Here is a 22790-nt window from a genome sequence, read left to right as displayed (position 1 = left end):
TCCGGAACGAATATTTCATCACCAATCCGAATGAAAAACTTGATAGTTCCAGTATACACGTACGGCAACTGGTTTTGAAGGCAGAATGGATGTTGTTTGAAACAGTGAGGACCAAGAGGGGCATATTCTGCACCACTTCCTTACCTACGCACAGAGAGTGCAAAACCGGAGCCCTTTTCTTCTCCACACTGCAAGTTTGTTGCTGTCACGTGAACTTCACAAGAGTTGTCTTCACTCATGAAAACCACAGTAATGTTGACACAGTTCCCTTGAACTTGTAGACATATTGGACCTGCATGGAAAACATTCTTTGCCATGAACAACTTTAACAACCATCACATAAAATCTGAAACATCTTACAACAATCTTAACCATCTTAAAACCTCAAACCGCCATAAGCAAACTCAAAAAGGGGGGTTTCGAAACGTAGGTTCGGATTTGGGCTTACATAGGAACGGTAATTCCATATAACTTAATGTTTTAATTTGTTAATATAACTTGCTTAACATAGCGAAAGCAGCCTGTGAAAATATTAATCGCACTAACACAAATAGCATTAGTCAAACTATGTAGAAAATTAGCAAACTCCAGTGGCGATTCAAAAGCGCGGAGCCGAAGTAACCTGTGACTTTCGATTGGCGTTGACCCACTCCGTCCAGCGTGTCTGCTCATGTAGGTTCGCGTCCGGCCATTAATGTCCGTTACGGTTGCCCCACGAGCAAAGCATCTGACGCGAACACCAATACTACTGAACCGGCGTAAAGGGTGGGAGGCTTCGCTCTAACAAAGCTAGATGCATTTATTAATGAAACCGTGAGCATCGCCACCGTTGCAGATGAAGTTCTGTCGCTACGCTCAACCTGCCATAAAAAATCCGTCGAAAAGCGATGCTGCAATAATTTACAATACAATCTACAATGTACTATTGTCAATTTACAATTTACAATTACAATTTACAATTGTCTGGATGATATTTGCTGTTTACGTATGCCTCTAGCCTTACTTTGTACTAATCAAGACCAGCCCGCGATTAGCGGAGGAGCAGTTGACAAAGTAGAGCCTGTCTTCGCATAAATATGCGAAGACAGGCTCTACTTTGTCAACTGCTCCTCCGCAACGTCCCTGGGATTTGCCTTTCGAGGTAAATGTTGCGGTTGGGATGGCGTAATTACAGTGCTCGAAGAATGCCAACACCGGGAGAAAGAGAAAAATCTTTTGAGCAAGTTTCTAAGATAAGCGATGGACATAGAGTAGTAATGTTTTTCGATTGTACGGTACGGTACAAAGAGGCGACTCACCGCTGGCAATGCGCAGTCGGGTGGTGCCCGTGTGCGCCATGTCCTCAGTTCGGACGACGCTGTGGTCGATGGGCCGCATCACGTTCGAGGGCGCGTACAGGGACCCGTAGAGCATGCTGCGGAAGCAAGAGGACCCACGCATTTCCCAGATCTGCAGCGTCGCTGCAGCGTTTTAAAGACGTTAGTTGTTCTTGGGCTAATTAAACGCATAAATTTTGATCTGTCTGTCTGTCTGTCTGTCTGTCTGTCTGTCTGTCTGTCTGTCTGTCTGTCTGTCTGTCTGTCTGTCTGTCTGTCTGTCTGTCACTCTGTCCGTCTGTCTGTCTGTGACTCGATTCAACCACCCGGCCAAAGTGAAACGGAAGCTGCTCAATAGTCACTTCTAAATGCTCACAGCCAAATCTAAACGTCTAAGTCCCGTGTTAGTGTTCATACAAGTCAACATTGTTGCACAGGAACAAGAAGTTACCCAAATACAAGGCAAAAAATCAATACATAAGTGATATTTGCAGTGTTCCTTTGTTTTAAAAAATTATAGATGCTTCTTTTTTGTGGCAGCAAATGAAATACTACATCAACGGCAGAAAATCGTCGCCTGCTGTTGCCAGTGCTACATCCTTGCGGCATTAAAAAATCAAATGGCAATAGCAACAAAAGGTTCCACTAGATGGGTTTCACGTTCCACTTAAAACGCTCGCGTAGTAGGGCTACATGGTTCTATAAACGTTGTAGTCTCAATTCACGCGCGTCCGCGCCGTTCGGTAGCGCTGTCATCGACACACCCGACTTGAAGCAGTTGAACGCGGTAAATTTAAATTGACTTGAGCAAACATCATGAGAGGTGAGAGGGGACGCCTTTACTCGGCAATGGCGCCAGTCGACTATCGTCTTTCGGCGACATTCGCAACGAAAGGAGCAGATACGCGGCCATTTTTGCCCGCCAACCTACAAATCAGTGCCCACCCGGACGTCAGCGGCTTCTCTAGTTTGACTGCAGGCGTTTTAGCGGGTTGGGGATTCTTCGCAATTATAAGGTGTTTGCCATTTACCTAGATATTTCTCGTCATAGGCGCGCCCTTTTAGCCGTCCAGGTCTTAACACAGTTTCAAACTCCTTCATGCCTGTAAAGTGGAATATTCCACGTTGTCACTGTTTACAAGATGGTCTTTGTCACATGTGTTAGGTGCTTCGGGGAGTATTTCTGCGCTCTATAGCACCTTTTTTGGACTTTTTGTCCTAATCCGGCACCCCGCTCCACCCGAACTAAACCCAGAGTGCACCACTGTCGCAGCCACCTGATGTTGGTAAGTGTCATCTTTCCATGGCAGGGAACTGCGATTGACAATCTAGGTGCCTGGCGCGCCCGCAGTAGCGCCATCTACTGGTTTGCTTGGAACACTCTAGTCTAGTTTGCTTTGAACACTCTAGTCTAGCTAACCCTGCTTCGCTGTTCGGCTTCAGTTGCAAACGGTCATGGTTAGAGCACCACCAGTTCTTGTGTCTTTTTTCTTGAAGACACCACCTTTTTGCTGCAACATGTTCTCCTAGACCACTTCTGGGCGTTCTTGTAGACAATAAGGAAAGTTTGGTGCCTACCTGGTAGGTTTACCGTACCAACTCGCATATTAGTTCAATTATTCTACTATGATTCGAAAGATAGGCGAACATGGGGAGCACGTAAACACGAGGGATGATGACTACGCGGAAACTTTAAAGTCGCGAAATGCATCTGGAAAGTACACGTATACTTCAAAATGTGAATTGCCGAATTTCTGTTAATCTCTAAAAAGCTCGCCTGCTTAAGGCATCGCCCAAAGTTAGTCCGTAGCCGAAAGCGTTCTTTGGGAAGAAATAGTTATCGTGCAAGTCTACCTCTGTCATCGTCTTTTCAGCCTCTATTCAGTTTCTACTGTTGAGATGAACCAACGGGCTTGCAAGTTTTGTAACATAACATGTTTTTAGTGACACTCAGTCGCTATAGGTAAATGATTTCCTCGTTTCAGAAACTAGTGAGCGATGACATTATAGCAACAACATTATAGCTGATTTCGCCCAGACAGCTCTATCCGCACAGTCGGGCGCATGCAGCACAAGAGCCAACTTTGTTCTTGATTGATTGATTGATTGATTGATTGATTGATTGATTGATTGATTGATTGATTGATTGATTGATTGATTGATTGATTGATTGATTGATTGATTGTGGGGTTTAACGCGCCGACGCAACGCAGGCGATGAGGCGCGCCGTAGTGGAGGGCTCCGGATTAATTTTGACCACCTGGGGATCTTTATCGTGCGCCGAAATCTCGTACCACGGTCGTTATTGCTTTTCGCCTCCATCAGAAAAGCGGCCGCCGCGGCCGGGAATCGAACCCGCGACCTCGTGAACTTTGTTCTTGAGGCTTTCTGCAGATCGCCTATGCCATTTACCGTCGTTGTATGAATTCCTGTTTGCCTACCTGCGATGATGGATCAAGTTGCCTGGGCGGGACGCAAACTCCGTATTACACACTCTAGAATAAAATACTCACTCCATTTTCACGTACACTCGGGATCAACTTCATGGTGATCGCGGGAGCGTAAATTAGCAGGTCTTTCACCCTACAGAGCGGCCGTTCTCAGAACTTCGGACATAAAGGTAGCAGCGGCTTTTTCCCATCCTTATGATACAACCCTGATACAACCCGTAACACCTGCGGCTGCTTGTTTCTTTGCCACGTACCCAAACGATCACCTTCAACTTGATCCTGACTGTACACAAATTTTGATGATTACTGCTGGTACTAACGTTTAAGAGGCGCAAATAAAGTATACTGTGTAGAGCCGTGTGACGAATCTTTTTGTTTTTATGGAATTTGCATCTCGCAACTTTTTTATCTAAAACTTCTAAGCATCGGGGTTCCAGAACAGTACAGCTGAGTTTACTTGGACATTTGTGCTTAGAGGCAGGCTAGCCAGCAGTTGCCATCTCCTTGTATTGGAGGGAGGTGAAGCACTGCGAATATGGCCCCAGCTACCAGCAGCCCTTTCGGGGAAGCTACCTCGGCCGCATTCGGACAAGTGCACAGCGGCGATGTTTTGAGGCCACAGTGTTAGGAAGACGATTGCAGCAAGCGAAAGATGTGGGCTTCCCAATCTACTCACCCGCTTCGCCCTCCGTAGCTGTTAGCGTGAACCAAATGGTAGAAGTTGCCCTTCTGAAATGTAAACAAAAAAAAAAAACAGTTCCTTGACACATTTAAAAATGCAGCTATAAACGTTTTCCGCATAGCAATACACCAGTCATTTGTTGCTCTTTATATTTGCCTCTAATAGATTGATTGATTGTAGGGTTTAACACGCCGAAGCAACGCAGGCGATGAGGCGCGCCGTAGTGGATGGCTTCGGATTAATTTTGACCACCTGGGGATCCTTTCCGCACGCCGTAATCTCGTACACACGGGTGTTTTTGCTTTTCGCCTCCATCAGAAAAGCGGCCGTCGTGGCCGGGAATCGAACCCGCGACCTCGTGCTCAGCAGCGCAACGCCTTAGCCACTGAGCCGCCGCGGCGGGTCGCCTGTAATAGAAAGCTTTGCTGCGATAGCTTGTTCGTACACAGGGTGATAAAAGTTGAGTCGACAGGTTTTTTAAAAAAAAATAGGCGCTTAGACTTACGCGATGCCCACATCTACAGGGAGTTCATGCGCCCAGAGGGACATGAAATAGGAGGTGGCTTCAGGTGGCTTAATTAACTAACGTTGAATAATTAGTTTCATTTGACAGAATTTATCTAGCGCATCCGCACTCCGAGATATCGAACTGCGAAATTTATTTGCCGCTTTGCTTTGTGGTCCTAATTGTCAATTGGACACCATTTGCATTCAAAGCTTGGCTTTAGTCCATGTGTCCCGTGTTTGGTTTACGGTAACGTGACTTCACATTTAATGACTCATGGGGAAAATTCTGGATAACGCCACGCCTGGGCAAGAACAAAAGGCATTTTATGCAAAAGAATCCGAATCGGCCAGGAATAATTGCGAGAGCCAGCAGTTGTTATTTACAGGGCATGCACATACACAAAAACTAATTGGCACAGCATTTGTTATCATTTTGGTGGTCTTTGAAAATAATATTGCCGCGAACCATGCATTGGGTTTGTTTATTTGTGTTTTGCTTTTGCCGCCCGGCTGCACCGGTCTCTGTTATCGGTGTTGCCTGTGGGCCAAGGAAGACGCGTGTTCCGTTCTTTCTTTCTGTGCCGCATGTGTTATCTCCTCTGACAGGAAGAGCGTTCCGAACCAACGTGAACAGTCTAGAATAATCTTCGCTGATCTAGAGTGTTCTGGATACACTTCGAATATTCGAGAAACCCTCGCGCTGAGTGATAACGTCCCGCGGAGCATATGCCGCGGCATTCGAATCGCCGAAGCTCGCTTGAGCACGACACTTTTTTGACTGCTGTTTCGCCGCCTGTGTATTCTTTGAGTTGTTAGGGGAGCACAAGTTCGCTCCAATAAACTTGTTTCTTGAAGACAACTGTGTAATCTTTGACATCGTGACATCTGGTGAAGGTGCGGGGTACATGGACCTTAAGCCATCGTCAAGCCGACAAGCAAGCCCAGCTCGTGTCAGCCGCCGACAGCAAGGCCATCAGCCAGAGTTTGGACTACTTCTAGATAACGTGAACTCCCAGTTAACGTGAAAGAAGACGTCGTAACCACCACCATGATCAACGCAGGCACCATGACCAGCGCTACCAATCTTGCCCTCGTTCTTCAGCAAAACATGGAGCCCCCATCATTCCACGGGTCACCTTTGGAGGATGCCGAAGACTAGTTGGAGCAAGTCGAACGGGTCAGCCTGTTCCATCGATGGGACGACGCGCAGACACTGAGGCAAGTGTTCTTCTACCTTGAAGATTAAGCACGGATATGCTTCGAGAGCAATGAGAGCTCCCTAGAATCTTGGAACGAATTCAGAACGCAAATTTTAACGACGTTCACCACGCTTGTGCGAAAAGAGCGGGCCAAATTGCTGCTGCAAACGCGGACACAACACCCTAATGGAAGCGTTGTTGTGTTTGCCGAAGAGGTGAAGAGGCTTTTGAGGCGAGTTGACCCTTGCATGGGGGAAGAAAAGAAGTTGCGCTTCCTAATGCGCGGTGTGAAAGAGGAACTGTTCGCTGGGCTTCTCCGCAATACACCCAAAACCGTCACCGAATTCGTGACCGAAGCCAGCACCATTGAGAAAGCCCTCGAAATGCGTGCTAAGCAGAATGACCGCAACTTTGTTGACACGGCCAAAGCGAATTGCGTCGACAGCATGCGCATTCCCGCAGATAGCCTACGCGAGACTATGCGCGCGACAGTCAGGGAGGAGCGGCGAAAAGTTCTCCCAACGTCGCCGCAACCACAAGTCGCTTCCGTTACCGACGTCATTAGAGAAGTGCAGCAAGCACTTGGAACTTCAACTACGCCAGTTGCACCTCGCGAACCGCAAGCCATGACGTACGCGGCTGCTGTCTGTCGCCCTCGCCCACCAGCGCCCTATCGTCACGAGGCTCCGTACCGTCGTCTCCTGTCGCCGGCCCGACCAGCTGCGGTGCAATCCCCCGCTCGAAGGAAGACCGACGTGTGGCGAACGTCGGACAATCGTTCGCTGGGCTACCACTGCGGAGAGGCCGACACATCTACCGTCGCTGCCCCTAAAGGAGGCTCGGTTTGCGAGCGTTTTCTGTCGACGGACCCCGCCCCCGAACCGGCCATCGCCCATCGGAGATCGAAGAACATTTGTCCAACACCAGCCGTGGACCAGCCCGTTTCAACCGTTCGCCGTCGCCCTGCCCATACCAGTCGCCGAACCGCCGTAGCAATGCTGAGTTCTCACGTGGAGGGTCCGGGGGCCCACGCGGGGGAAACTAAAAGCAGCAAATTCTGCAGGTGAAGTTGCACAACGGCGGAAAAATGAAAACCCTCAACCCAGGAAGGACGCACCGAACACCGTGATCCGAGCCCCACCCCGACGATCCGGTCGAACGCTGACATTACTCCCGAACACGACGACCGCCACAAGGCGCAACATGCAGTACATAGGCAGGATCGTTCTAAACTACGGAAACTGATGGCATGGGTCCTAAAAGTCGGCATTATTTAACGGGGGAAAAAGAAACCTTCCGCAAATTTGACCTAAACCATATGCGTTGAACGTAGATGACCAATGTTCTTGTTTAAGAATACACGCTGGGTCGGTTCAATTGGTAATATTTATTTACTTTTGTTTGTTTATTTGTTTATTTGTTTATAAATAAATAGATTGATTTAAAACCCTTAAAAATTAGGTACCCTAGAAATTTAAAGGCGGTGTGGAAACGGTACAAAAAGGCACAAAGGTATCCCGCATGAAGGAATTGTCTAGCATTTGTTACTTCTTCGATAATCTTTGAAGACTTCTTGCAAATTTTCGTTAGCGTAAAATTTTTCTGAATTTTGGAAAGCACGCGAACGTATTAAAAACATTATGCCTGTTAAAAAAAAGGCCGATATGAGCGTGTTTCATACGCTACTCTTAAAAAATCTGCCAATAATCAAACAAAACAATTTCATAAAGACGAACCTAATCATTATTTCTACGAGAATTGCTAGCAGTCATACTATTCTCTACTGGGCGAATGGTAGGATGAGTGCTTTCTAAAATAAAATCATTTCACTTAACGTGTTTTAAATCATTGCGACACTCGTGAGTTGCAAATGAAAACATTACCTCTAGATATCCGTAGAAGTGATCCTCCTGGCAACTTCTTTGCAGAATACAGCCTGCAACGAAAATTCAGTAACATAATGACTTCATTCACAGCTTAGCCAAAGAGATAATGGCAGCAGGGGGCCTCAGTTTTACAAAATTCCGGTGAACATCGCCTTCGTAGAGTGCCTATAGTACTGTCGGGCGGCACTCTAGGCACGTTTCCTTAACCCACCGTGGTGGCGTCCGCCTTGTTCACTGTTAATCCAGTCCACGAGATCTTTGTGTAATAGTACATGGAAAGAAATGGCACATGGTAACAGTACATGAAAAATGAGAAGTTTGCGGCGATACATTGGTCGCAGATAGCACAGGACCGGGTTAATTGGAGGTATATGGGAGAGGCCTTTGCCCTGCTGTGGACGTAGATAGCTATGGTGATGATGATGATACTCGAGTTCCACTATACAATAATACACTACACTAGACACTAATACAGTCTACCCTAACCTTCAACTTCCCGGAAGTGGAACTTGAAAGCAGAGAGCAGAGTCAAATGTTTAGCGAGAACTCGAACTCCAGGAGGTTGTCAGCGAACTGCAACGTGCCACCGTTTCAACTGCCGCCTGCCGTAGTACTGACACCACGGACTTCAACGCCAGGTGCCACTTCATGAAAGCCTGGGATGACTGCGTGTCCCTCTGCGGCATTCCGCTACACCTGACGCGTGACTGCCAGGCGACACTATTAGCGCAGGGTGGATAAAGTATGGGTGTAAAGCATGGAAAGCATGGGTGGATAAAGTGGTAGAAACAGGGCTACACTGCTCCGGAATTAGCGAACCGCAGCATGGCTACACATTTCACCACTGTGCGACATTTCGGCGAGGGCCGCAACACCCTCTCCGCGCAACCTACTCCCAATAACGTAAGTAGCGAGCTCCTATTGGCTCTGAAGGCCGACAGGCGGCAACGGAGCCAACAAGCAGCACGTCCTCCTCGCCCATGTTGATGAAAACACGATAGTGTGGCACCCGAAAACAGCGGCCGTGTGCAGCAATGGTTCCTGCGTGACACCGGGAACCTACAGAACCATGGTGATAACAACGCACAACTAGATAAAAACTGCACTAAGGGAGGGCACAGACGGTGCTGTCTACACTGTTTCGTGCTTAACAAGTCCGGCAGAATATGTTCAAAGGTTGACCGCCGGGAGAACAATAAACATGACGTCCCTAAATAAGGCTGCACCGTGAAGCATGGGGGCAGCTATGTACTTTGCCGCACTTCTGGTCTGTACTCGATTCCGTTGTCTTGCGATCATGTATATGGGGTCTTGCAATCGGGGAGCGTTGCCTCAATGTGCGAATAAGGCAACACCATAACTCCGTGAAAGGGTCCAGCATTAATGTTGCATAACTGAGGTTGACGCTACCTCCATGATGTTTAATCATTCAAATCAAATGGAGCGAAATTTGCAAACAATTGCTGGTATGCGTCAGTCAGCCTGGTGCAATGATAAAGTATGCGAAAAAGTATCTTTTTCAGTGCGCGAAAAAGATATTTGATGTAGGGGGATCCATTCAACCCTTACCAATACTCTGTAGCGCTAACACAAGCTGCAGGGTTTTTTGGGGGGCATGCTGTGTGTGGGTGAGACCTCCGTGTACATATCTTCGTTGCCTTCTGAGTAAACTTCAGTTCAGCGTCAGCGCTTATTTGTGTTCTCCCCTCGTAATGACTCTCAGGGGTTGAGGCCCATAACTTCAACCTCTGCTGGACAAATAAATATTTTTTCTGTCCCCATCCTTCGTCTGGCCTTGCTCTGTTATCACCGTGGATTTGTACCACCTGGCCCAGCTCGCCATTCTTCCGCAGCCAACGAACCTTTACCCGTCAAGACGTGTTGCAGCAGCTATCTCTGGCCAGCAGTGCAACAGAGGATTTGGCAGTGGTCATATTCTGCAAGGACAACCGTTCACGCCCGTATCAATGCCGAAGCCACGATCTGCGTCAGGAGGTGTACCAGCTTTGAAGGACTTCACCCTTCAAGCTATGGAAACGCCAGAGGTGTGTTCAGGAACGGGTCCGGCAATAGACAGCACCGTCATTACAATGCTCATGCGGCCCCAGAGAGGCAACACCCACAACTATTGCCCGCGCGACGTCACTTCAATTCACGCACGTGGCTCTACAAAGAGTGAAACCAGAGATTCTGCCAGCCAATACCTAGAATTCGCGGGGGCGGCGTCCCGAACGCAGCACCGTCTGCTACGGCAGCGCTGGAGCGGCGTACGTCTCCGCTGTAGCCCGGCCGTGCGTCGGGAGAAAGAAAACGGAGAGGAGCGTCTTTCGGATGGCGAGACAGTGTAACCTAGCTATCCTGATATACTAGCTAGGGGCTACACCGCCGTATGACACAAGCGCAGACACCGAAACAATTCGACATGTGAGCTTAGTGATCCCCATTTATGCCGATTAAAACTAGTTAGTTTAATAGTTTACAGAATTGCGAGAAAGCTGAGGGAACTTTTATAATCGCTATTTATCCGAATGTTTCGCCTTTTGAATCGCTCTTAAAACACAACCGAATTGGTATTCAGCCATTTAGAAAACGGAGTCCCATTGGTGGCAAGCAGTGCGCAAAAGGTAGCGTTTCACTAGCGGCCGGATGTCTGTATCTGGTCTCTGCATTTTGTTTTCACACCCTGCAAACCAATCCGCAACGTATCTTCCCCGTATGATCACTTAATTTAATCGTGTCCGGGTTACTCAGGAGGGGTTGACGAACAAGTTAATCAAGCCGTGCGAAGGGAGCGCGCAATGGACGTGAAGCTGCGCCAAAACAAGCAAAAACAACCTTCACTAAAGCAGACGACAAAGCCGTACCACCGACGCCGCCGCCGGTGAGCAGGCTCCTCCGCGGGAGAACGCTGGATATATTTGCCGCGTCATCTACAGTGTGCTCCGTGAGTGAAACCCTCATCACCCGTCCCTCTTCCCCCCCTCAGCCGCCTCCGCGCATTGGGAGTTTCTTGTCCCGCACACCGCGAAAGAACCGTTGGCTCGTAGAGGTAGAAAGCTGTGCTTTAAAATGTCTGACGTCACTTCTTACACTCCTCGTTGGGCACAGAGGTGAGGAGATTAGTTCCAGCTTATAGAGCCGCGCCGGTGACCACGCTGGAATGGTCTGGATGGGGAACAGTAATGATGCCTGTGACCATAAGCGTCCAGCGTTCGGGCGAGAGCCTGTGCGCCTTATAGACAACCTTTGGCTAGGTCGTCCACTAAACATACGATGACACCTGCCACCGGAAGGCCAGTGCATTGTTCCTTGCTTACTATGATGACTGGCGCGCCCAGTTCTGCTCTGAAAACTTGTCAGAGATGTGACGGTTGGACGCAGCGGCTATAACGGATGTGCACGAGGGTCATGACGTAAAAATACACCCGGCGCTCTTCCAGCTCTGTGTGCAGTACACACGACTACAGGCCCCTGCGTAGCACGTCTGAGATACTCTAAGGCACCTGGGATCACGTCATTCACGAATTCGACTGTAGCCGAAGGCAGAATAAAAAGTCAACTGCAGTGGCTCGAATACCAGCCAAACTGCTGAGGGAGTACGACGCCGCTATCAGCGAGTATTTTACAGAAGGTCATGCGGAAAGAGTAGTGTGACCCTGAAACCCCGAACAGGCTCTCTGCTATTTCCCATCAGGCTACACACTGCCGCGAATCCCTGTCCACAAATGTCGCACGAATGCTGCACACCTCATTCGGGCAAAATACTTGATAAAGGCGTCAAGCTTGGTCCTGATCTCCTGCAACTGCTGCTGCAGTTTAGCTGAAGCAAGATTATTATTCTTACAGCTGATAACCGGAAGGCTTTCCTGCAGACAAGCATTCGATCGCAAAACAGACGTTGTTTCCTGTGGATTGACCAATCACCGAGATATCAAGAATGATCGAATGGGGCATGACCCGCCTTTCTTTCCGAGTGCCTTCAAGCCTTCTCTTTTGCTGTCAACGACTCTGCAGCTTCACCTAGGAACCTGTGAAGTTTATCATCCGCACAGTCAAACTCTCTAACAACATTCGTTCTGCGTGTATAGGACTTAGAAATAGGCCAGTATTGTGACAAATAAGCATTGGAGATTTACGGGGAAGCGAATTCTATTACTACTGATGCAGGGCTATGTCCCAGAGCTTACGCGTGCGTGTTGTTAGTATCTCTAGAATCTGAATGACATCAAAACAATGATGGCGGCACGAGAGTAGGGGGTTAAATATAATGGAAAAACTGTATTAATTTCACTCGTACAGAAACAACACGCCTTCTTTGGTCGAAGTCACTATGCAGAGTGTCCCCCCAGAACTTCTCTTCACGGGTGAGGGTGAAGCTCTCTCTCTCTGTCTGGGTCCGACCACCGCTGGCGCTCCGGCGTTGGTCTTGAGGTGATTTCTTACATGCCGTGCACGCAATTCTTGATCGAAGGCCTCAGAATGGTTAGTAAGCAAAGCTTCAAATCCAAGTTGCTTTGCAACTATTCAGGTGAAATCACCCTCATTGCGCTAGGCCTACTGTCTAACCTTTCAACTCAACCATCTACGAACATAACGGTTTTACAAGCGTTTTACCAGCCCTCGACGGGACGTGCGACCCATTGGGCTTTATCGCGCAACTCCACGTGAGAGTTCGTGCCCTGTTGTAATGGCTCTGGCGGCGAGGCACCGTTTGGGATCAGCCTCTTCCACCAGATTTCGAGGATACGGCGACAAAATGGGTGCATGAATTCCCTGTCCTACTACCCTGCGCATTTCACGCGTCTGTCACTGGCATCACATGATGACGAAAGGTGGATTGTGTTGTTGACGCAAGCCGTCATGGATACGGAGCCGCAGTGTTCCTTGTCACCCAGCTGCCCATCGCAGCGATACTGCCCGGCTCCTCTTGTGCAAGTCTCCGATTGCACCGCTGAAGACGAGTCTCAACATCGTTTAGAGATTCTTTTTGTGGCGGCATTATGTGGCTTTTTCTGGCGGAATTATGGCGTTACATTCGCCTCTTACATTCGTTACATGTCCTCATTTCCTTAGCACAAGTGAAACAAAAACAAAGAAACCAGCGCGCAGTCTTGGCATTTAGCTTCCGAGGCAGTGTAGCAGCAGCATGAAAAGTGATTCTGAAAAAAATTGCGCCCACCTCCCCGCGAGGGGAACCCTGTGTAGATGCGATGCATCGTGGGGTTCACATGGTGTTTCCGTTGGATTGATTCTGAAATCGCGTGAAACGTGTCGGGAACGCGCATGAGTATAGTTTTTTATGATTATTATTATGTTTTATTGGCCAATCTTGGTCAATCTCTCTAAGTGGTATGCTTGGGGCTTCGCTGTCGCAACGACCTTTACTCCATCATTGTTGCTGTAAGTGGGAGCTTCTTTTCTTTTATTGCAAGTGTTAATCATCGCCCCATCATGTGTTGTATCAGTAGCATCCTGACCTAGTTTGAATGCGTCAAGGATATAAGGCGCGTTCGTACCATTTGATTCTGTCTCGGTTTTGTGGCGCAGTGGGAAGAGCACCATGTACCTCACGTTCCGCCCACAGGGTCGTGGGATCGAACAAGGGCGCCGCTAACTATTATTTTTTTTATAGTTTAGGGGCAGGGGTGTGGACGGACAAGGCCGTATGGAGGGACAAGGCGAGTGAATGAGATGCAGTCGCATCTAAAAGTAGCTGCAGTGGGTGTGATACCGAGGTTGTAGGTTAAAACAAGGTCGAGAAGTGGGCTAGTTGGAATGCATTCATTATGATTGAACAGCGCGAACTTACCAGTATGAAAGAAGGACACAGCACGAGCAATCGTGTTGTGTCCTTCTCTCGTTCTGGTATGTTCGCGCTGTTCCGTCACAGTAATTGCAGGTTATAGTCGACTGTGCCGGGTACCGAGTATGTTCCGTGCCAGCTGGCCAATCTGCTGATGATGATTGTGACGCTGGTGAAGATGATGATAATGGCGTCGCTACTATAGAAATTAGAGCCTTACCTGCCTTTGAACTTTTGCACGTGCATAAACGTCCTTCACGTCAAAACAAAGATCCTCGATGTAACGCGACAATGTTTCCGCATGTTTAAATGAACAAAAATGCTGGAAAATAAAGAAGGCTAGTCAAGCGGGAAGATATGAAGCAGTGTGGTTCACTTTTGTGCATTGGCATTCGCATAGCCAGCAAACGGTTCTACAGTTTACCGTAATTTACAGTTTACAGTAATTTACATTCTACATTTTACCGTACTCTACAGTTTACAGCATAGTGTGGTGTACTACTGGTGTCACAAATTTACGCAAGCTGTATTTACTGCAGAAAAGAGCCATACGTCATATTGCTACCGTGCATTATACTTCTTCAACAAAACACCTGTTTCCACTGTACGAAATTCTTCCTGTGTTTTGTTTGTATGATTATCGGTTAATGTTGTGCTGCAAAGCTTTCGTTAAGTATGGTACCGATACCATAATAAAACTTGCTAAGCTAAAAGGCAACACAAGTGTTCGCATAACAAGGCACAAAAAATGTTTGCTGTACCCACACCTAGAACAACTTATGATGAACAATCTCTGTCTTACAAACTACCTTCCTTGCTAAATTTATTAAACCATGAAGATTTTGATCCGTCATATGATCCAAAATACCTCATCAAACGCTTCGCCCAGCTCATTTCATCCTCGGAATAGTACAAGCCTTGAACTTTATTCCCTTTTCTTTTAAATTGCTGCTTTTAGTGTTCACGTCACTTCATGACTATGCCTATGAACTTTTCTGTACTGTTGTTGCGTTATGTCACAAAAGTTTTGTATTACGCGATGTTATGTAACATTTGTCAATTTATTTGCATTCATTGTTCCTGATTGATCATCATGCTGCTGTTTTGCTGACTTGTAATGGGGTCGGGACCTCGTCAAGCTGCTCCAGCTTTTAGTCCCGTACTCCTCCTTTTCAAAGGAAATGAAGCTGTTTGATTGATTGATTGAAAAAAAATTTCTCGTTGCTGGCCGGTATCGTAAGTTGTGATCGGTCCAGTCGATATTAATTGTGATCGGCCCAGTCGGCATCGGTCCAGTCGCTGGATCCACTGCGAGCGCAGCGAGTATGGCGAGTTTGGGGATTAAACTTGGGGATTTTATAAACTTTATCACCACCCATTGGTTGATGACGATTTCTTTTCTGCACCGGCTGCCATTCTTCCTAGACCCGGCATCCTTTCAAAGTGAAGCGTTTAGCACGTTTTTAACTATTTTAAGCGTTTAACTATTTAAGCGTTTAACTATTCACGGTCATTCTTTCCGCGTACAATCGTTGACTGGAACGCATTGCCATCACAAATACCCACCCTAACGGATGCTGTTAAATTTAATCAACTAATACTCACGGAAGTTGTGAACTGAAAACCAAACTATCGCTTTTTTATTGTATAACTTCTGGCAGATTCTTCTTTTTCTACAGAGATTTGTTTGTTATTGCTTCTTCTGATTTTATTTTTACGCGTTATTTCGACCTAATATTATATTTATTATATTCGTATTCGCGCATGCGCTGTTATTTTGGTGTTCTATTTCTCCCAATGTATATGTTTGTTTGTATGTTTCTTTCTGCGGCATTGACTAACCCCTATGTAATACCAGTGTCCTTCAATGCTTCTGTAGTCATGAAACTCCCGGCCAAGTTTCGTACGGGGACAAAGGCTACTGCGAGTGGCGCTACCGCTGTTCGGAGGGCATCGGGCGGCCGCCGCTGCTCTGTAGCCAGACCGACAGGCAGGAACGCAGTAGCAGCGTGCCCGTTCGCACCAAATTTTTTCGCCACTCACAAAATGACAAGTCCATTTCAGCAGCCCACGACACGTAAAGCGAAAGCGCTCTGCTGATAAGGCGGCGAGCGTCTGTTTTATCTTACTCCGTGGTCCATTCCCTGTCAAACGCGCTCTGACCACGCCCCCGGCTGCCCTCCGATCAACACCAGCGCCGCGGCGCGGCAGCGTATGAACCTCTCCCATAGCGTGATGGCGAAGTTTCATGACCAGAAAGGCATTGAAGGACTCTGGTAATACCCTCCTGCGTGACGGCCCTTTAGCAGTATTTTGCATAAATAAATAAATAAATAAATAAATAAATAAATGGATGGATGGATGGATGCCCTTACAAAAATGGATTTTGAGTTTCAATTCAGTTCCAGTTGAGTTTTTGTTGAGTCAACAGAAACCTAATTCAAACTCAATTGGCTATTGAGATGTGTCAGTAGAAACTCAAAAGGATTTGCATTGAGAAAACGCAATACAAAAGCAATTGACACCAGTCTATTGAAACTCTTTGGAGAACCAATTGACAAAACTCATCAGGCTGAAACATACACTTTGAAGGGCTATTTTTTTCAGCGCTGCCCACTGTGTCTGCCGAATTAAGACTACTAGGTTACTTTTATGTTTTTTATTCTACATTGACATTTCTATTGAGTGCAGTCAATAAAAAGTCAACAAGGTTTCAATAGACAAAACTCAACAGAATATCAAATGACTTCGTTTAATTGAAACTCAATAGAGTTTCTACTGACAAAAATCAAGTAAAATTGAGAGTCGAGCTAGTTGGTGAACATACGTTGTTGAAAATTATAGCAGTGTCCTTTCTTTTTGTCCATGTTTTATGGTTCGAGCTTAAGTTTCAAAGCTGATAAAACGCCTTAGGCCAGTAGCCTTTACCAGCAGCATCTTCGCCCAAATAATAATTATACCTGCTAAGTGGGGAAATCAATTATATTGGACAATTTTTGACTGCATTTCCTTAAATACTGCCGCAACATGCTTTGCACAAAACAATGGAGGAACTAAACATTGACAAAACTCTAGTGACTCATCTCTTCTGGCACGTGACTCCCGCGGAATCGTTTCCTTGCTATAGCAGCGGATTTTCTTCTTTATACCTTAGCACGCATTGACATAATGGGTGAGCAATCTCCACTACTGCTAAGCTTCCGCTTTAGCGGCAGTGGACATATTCGAAGTCAGTCTTCCGGGAAAGTTGGAGCGGAGGAGATCAGGAAGCATGCATATCTCGGCCGGGAAAAAACGGAAAGGCGGGCGGGGAGGGCGGGGGGGGGGGGGGGGGTAGGCTACACATCTCGTGTCCCAGTTCTGGGGACAAAATAAAGTCGTCACTCCCCCTACCTCTTTTCACACATACAATGCTGTGATACCTTGTGTTCCGGGGAAAGGAGGGGGGGAGGAGGTACATTTAAAACCCGATTCAATCTGCTACATCTACAAAAGACATATGTGACATCGCATCGTAGTGCGATGATTCAGTGTTTTTCTGTGGAGGCACGATACTAACAGCGCTGTTTTGCAGAAATGAATACTTATCTCACAAACCCAAACGCACAAGAATATTCCAGTGACGAAATTGTGCCTATAAATACTCAGAAAAAAAAACAGCAAAACTTTGGTGTAAATCCCTACTTATCTCACAAACCCAAACGCACAAGAATATTCCAGTGACGAAATTGTGCCTATAAATACTCAGAAAAAAAACAGCAAAACTTTGGTGTAAATCGCTAAACGTCGAAAAAAGAACAATTAAATTTTTGTACACAGCGAACTTTTAAAACAAGCGTTCAAATCAAGCGAACGCAGGCTTGGCCTCATCGTCGTTCACTCGTGAACTTCATTACTCCAGTTATCACTCGCGCACCCCGCCGTGGTCTGAGCCCAAGGACGCGAGTTCTATTCCCCGTCATACATAACTTTCCTTGAGGATACCGTGAACTGTCTATGATAACAACAGTAGAACAGCAATGTGAAATGCATAGAATCTCACAAGGAGCAAACGAGCATCTAGGCTCTATTAAAACAGGTGAAAACAGTTCTTTCACTGCAAAAGAACTCCGTACGCCAGTCCAAGGCGCCGCCGCTCACACGAACTGAACGAACAAACGAAGAAAAAAAATGAAGAAAGACACAAACTGGAGCCCTGATTAACAACTAATCTTTACTGCACAGGGTCACAAAAAGAAAGAACGAGCCTGACAGTGCTTCACGCCACTACAAAAAAAAAAGAGAGAGAAACCGAACAAATTAGTGGGCTGGCGTGACGCTTATTACACTCCGAACCGCTCTCTCGCTAACGAAAGCATGTCTTTTAAAGATGTCAACACGTCCGCGGACTACGTTTCTCAAACACAAGCGCCTCGCAAATATCCTGCGCCGGCAAGCAGATCAAGAACTTTGAAGCTCTTTTCAAGGACTGGAATTTCCAGAATTCTTCCGTCCTCTCTCCTTCTGCAGTTCGCCGAAGCGGGCGCCCGGACACAAAAGACATGCCATCCACAACCACACCCGCCGATAACCAGTTCTTTTGGTTCCTCTGGAACCCTCCCACGCTAGCTAAAGTGACCACGCCGTCACGAATGTCTAGTACGCGGCGTTGCCACTGCCACCAGTGGCGCTGACAGCCAACATCGCGACCTCGGCGGAGTTTGGTTATCTGCAATAAATTATTATTACTGCTGCTAGAGGGGTTGGTAATAATTCTATAAAAAATTATTGTAAATATTAACATAGGACTCACAAGCCGCCGTAGGATTTTTTTATATCTCGTGTCAATGTTTTCACGCTCAGTTTTCACAAGAATGCGTAGCTGTGGCATAGCCATCGCAAACCGACTTGAAACCAAGCCAATGTCGCTTGTTCGCAGAATCGCAATCCCGGACGTGTGGGCGCCATCGCGGTGCGGTCTTTCTCACTGTTCTGTGCAAATTTACAGCTTTGCTCGTGTTGTTGGCGATTTATGTGCCGTGTGCGAATCTTTTCAACCAGCATGGAAGGTCAGACATTGCAGTGCAGCTGGCGATACATCGAATTTATTGAAGGAAAAGCCATCGTATGCGCTCTTCTACCGCCGGTGAACATCCTTTGTGTGTCGTGTTGTGTTTGTGCGCTGTGATCGTACGGTGAAGAAGCTTGCGAAGTGACGTGTTACCATCCCTGTTAGCCACGCTTTGGAAGCCGTCAAATTCACCACGCTGGGAGCCCCGCTGGGAGCGACGTTGTTATAAGGTAAGTTCATTCTTTCCGAGCGCTCCTGTACATTTCATCATGACACGTTGTGCAGACCTAACTGAATGGCTATACTCACGACTTGGTTGTTTGTCGCGATATAAACAGTGTTTTTATGCATGCCGTCTCGAGATCGACCTAAGGGGTACGATTTCACTTCAGCTTTTCAAAAATACTGTACGTAAGTGTAACAAATTGAAGGGGGTATTCCTGCGCGTCGTTTCGTAAGTCGGCGCAAACCGCTGTCGTGTGGCGACGACGCGGAGCGCGGCATCGGGCCCCCGCGAACAGCAAAATATACGAACAGGGAGCCCGCGTCACCTTCACAGGGCCATTACCGACACACATTTTGACATCAATCGGTAGTTTACTGTCTTCCGCGCTGCTGTATTACTTTCGCGTGTAATATATTTGTATGTATCTTAAGCTAAAGGTCTAACAAAACCTTTGAAGGCAAGTGACGAATGAATAAAATTCTAGACGCAGTGCCGCTCCAGAACGGAGCAGCAGCCCTGTATTGCCTGGTATGAAGTGTCATAAAAGAAAGAACACCATGAGTAAGGTAAACAAAATGTTTGACGAACGAAGTTAACGAAAATGAAAAAAAAAAATGAAGGAGGTCGAATCGAACAAGTGTCTGTCGGATCAATAACAGACGCACGAATACTGCGCTATGCAAACACACTTGACAGCGCTAGGCTAAGAGGCAGATCTACCAGTCATAAACAGTATAGTGTGTTCAACCAGTCAGGATACATGGCGGTAAAATATACTTACAAGCTAAAGTGCTGGCTGCCCGCAATATATTTGCTTCCTAATTTGAACGATTGTTTGGAGAAAGAGCGTTCCCTGAGTGCAGAGCAGTGACTCAGGTGACAAACGTGGCCTGAAACGTACTTCATTCCAGCTACAGAAATAATGCCCAAGAATATAACAAATTCGTTTATCACTTTTGGAAAATAGACTGTGTATCCGCAAAAGCTAGGGTTTGAACCCAAAGCATCTTTACACAAGTCTGATGCGTTACCTTGACACCCTAAAGGCAAGCAGGCACTTTGGTTTTAAAACCAACGAAGAAAAAAATGTGCTGCGTAAGGAGTAGTTGGAAACAGACTGCACACTGTTATATATTAGTCTTTTACCACAAAGTGGCAATTCTCTCCACGTATCATTCTGGGAATTTCTCATTTGCCAATTTTTGTCTCAGGTGCTAGGCAGCTTGTGCTAGAACATGTACAGGCGTCAAACTTTCAAACTGATGAATACCGGTTTTGACTAAGCACTTGCTCGACTTGCTAGCATAAATTGAAATTTGCCATTGCTTATAATCACAACCTGCTGATTGCCTTTCTCGGAGCAGTTTTGAATAAGTTGGGCTGAATGTGGTGTGAGTAATAGCAAAATCACTGAATAACACTTTGGCCTAACGTGGCATCAGACGTGCCACTGACTGATGCTACACCGGCATTGCCGCGAGGGCTTAGTCGATCTGTTGTGACAAGTGTTCTGCCTCTAGGAATTACCCAAATGATTGGTCGGCACAGTATCACTGTACTGTTTTAGTGCTGCGGCTGTATAGAAAATCTCGCCAAGCAAAGGGAAAAAAAAGCTTTTACATTTTTTCTCATTTACAGCAACTCTGCTGTTTTTTCCTCTCACCAAACAAAACTGTTTCGTGTTCTCGTTGTGTGTAAACTGGCATCACGACCTTGTTATACTCGGACACTCCTCTGGCATTGTTACGATTAAGGCAAAAATGTGGATATACCCATATCTCATATGATCCCTTCAAGCTGCTGGTTAGTCCTACTTGCTTGTTATACGTACTGCAAGGCACACACCATACTTCAGCGTTACAAGAGTGTGAAAGACTGCGAAATGCAACTTACGTATTTTTTTCTGTCACGTTCTTTCTGGCAAATTTTTTTTTCTTTCACGGTTCATGTAATTTTTTTTACTAGTCGGTAAGCACAACGTATTATGCGCTCATTCATTCATAAAGCCATTTGCAATGATTGCGTGTTGTAGTAACTTTAGTTTACAGTACCATCTGACACTAGTTTTTTTTTTTTTAATCAAGGCTACAATTTTGTAAACCAGCTCATGCAAGTTGACAGTTATCTCATTTTGTTTTGACATTTCCAGCATTGAAATTTCACAAAACAATATCCACAGGTTGACAGGTATGCTTTTGGACAGGTTTGGTAGTGGCTCACTCAGTCTTGATAGGCCTAAGCGGATTTCTTTTGGGCCTCAAAGATGTGGAAGACAAGATAACTAGCCCTAGCGGGTGATTCTGTGGCTCCCTTCGGACATGTTCGTTCCTCTAGATTTCAGGTGCTTTAATGCGGAAGGCATTCAAGTAAAGGCGTTCCACTCCCTACCCATTGTAGAATTAATTGATGTGGTTAGCTTGCCTTGATGCACTAAAATCTGAAACAAGCTTATACATTTGTTGAACTGCTGTCTCCTTGCCTTGCTTTCCAAAAATGCAAACCATCTAACATATAAAATAGCAAGCTACTTAGACCAGCATGCTTAATAAGAAGGGACGCAATCATTTCGTACTATGCTGGTGGAAACAAACAAGTCTGTTTCTTGTTGTATTTTGCAGGCTACACAGTCAAGTAGCCAAGTGGACCCTGCAAGGCTCCAGTCCTCCCGTGCTGCTTTCGTGAGCAATAAAGCAAGCGTTGCCATGAAACACCTCACTGTTTCACCTGCTCAATGCACACCTTGATTTTTTGCATTATTGAAGCGGACTCACTACATATTTAGTACAGTCAACTGAACTTTACGAGGCAATTGTTGACATAACTTGATAAAAGACTAAAATGAAATCAAACGGGCTGTCTTGAATATGCTCAATAGGTTTTCATTTGACATTTCTCAACAGGAACTCAACAGGAGAATCAATAGATAGTCAACACAGACTCAACTGGAACTCCACCGAATTTTGTCAATAGACTTTCAATTGATACATCACAACAGGAACTCAACAGGAAAAGTGTATTGAGAGTGAACGGAAAGTCAATTGGAAATCAAAAGACATGTTGACTATAGTCAATAGACTTTCAATTGAAACACGGCGTTGAGTTTCAATTGAAACACGGCGGCCAATTTTCAACGAAAACTCAATACAAAATTTCTATTCAAAGTCAATTGACTGTCAACACATTGTACTGAGTAAAGTCAATTGACTTTCAATGCAATCTCAATAACCATTTTTGTAAGGGTGGATGGATGGATGGATGAAACTTTATTGACACAAGGATGGCGACTCCGCCTATGTGGGCAAAAAACCGCGCAAAAAACCGCGCTGCAATGTTTGCCACCATATGACTACCTCATCAGCGGCGAACAGCACTGCTTCCGATTTCTGCTTAAAAATAAACGGTAACTATACTTGCGATACGAGTAACGTAGTTTATCTACTTGAATGCAATATTTGTAAAATGCAGTACGTTGCAGTACATCCTTCATACTTCGCTTTAACAATCATAAGCCTCATATTTCTGCACTACCTCCCCTTCCATTATCAAAGCATGCCAATAGCTCGAGTCTGGCTTTCGAACGCACCAGGACAGGCAAGTTCGCCAGTCATTTTATTCTTCAAATTTGAAACAATCGCACGCGGTTTCAGCGAAAGTGCCGAAAAACTGCGTTG

The 22790-nt window shown here is 46.2% G+C and overlaps 1 protein-coding gene across 1 annotated transcript in view; it reads right to left on the bottom strand.

The window, feature by feature from the left end:
- LOC144175753 (uncharacterized) overlaps window positions 1-22790 on the bottom strand; it is a 244877-nt gene that overhangs the window by 26826 nt on the left and 195261 nt on the right. Inside the window, exons 7-10 of the mRNA XM_077704773.1 lie at window positions 8038-8090; window positions 4443-4495; window positions 1299-1414; window positions 145-292 (exon numbers count right to left, since the gene is read on the bottom strand). Of these exons, the coding sequence (XP_077560899.1) occupies window positions 145-292; window positions 1299-1414; window positions 4443-4495; window positions 8038-8090 (370 nt within the window). The remainder of the gene's footprint in view (window positions 1-144; window positions 293-1298; window positions 1415-4442; window positions 4496-8037; window positions 8091-22790) is intronic.

This window comes from Haemaphysalis longicornis, unplaced genomic scaffold, assembly GCF_048455015.1.
Source record: "Haemaphysalis longicornis isolate Haplotype H1 unplaced genomic scaffold, Haemaphysalis longicornis Haplotype H1 scaffold_3, whole genome shotgun sequence".
Lineage (NCBI taxonomy): Eukaryota > Metazoa > Arthropoda > Arachnida > Ixodida > Ixodidae > Haemaphysalis > Haemaphysalis longicornis.
Note: the sequence above shows the minus strand (reverse complement) of the source record. Positions and strands in the feature narration are given on the sequence as shown.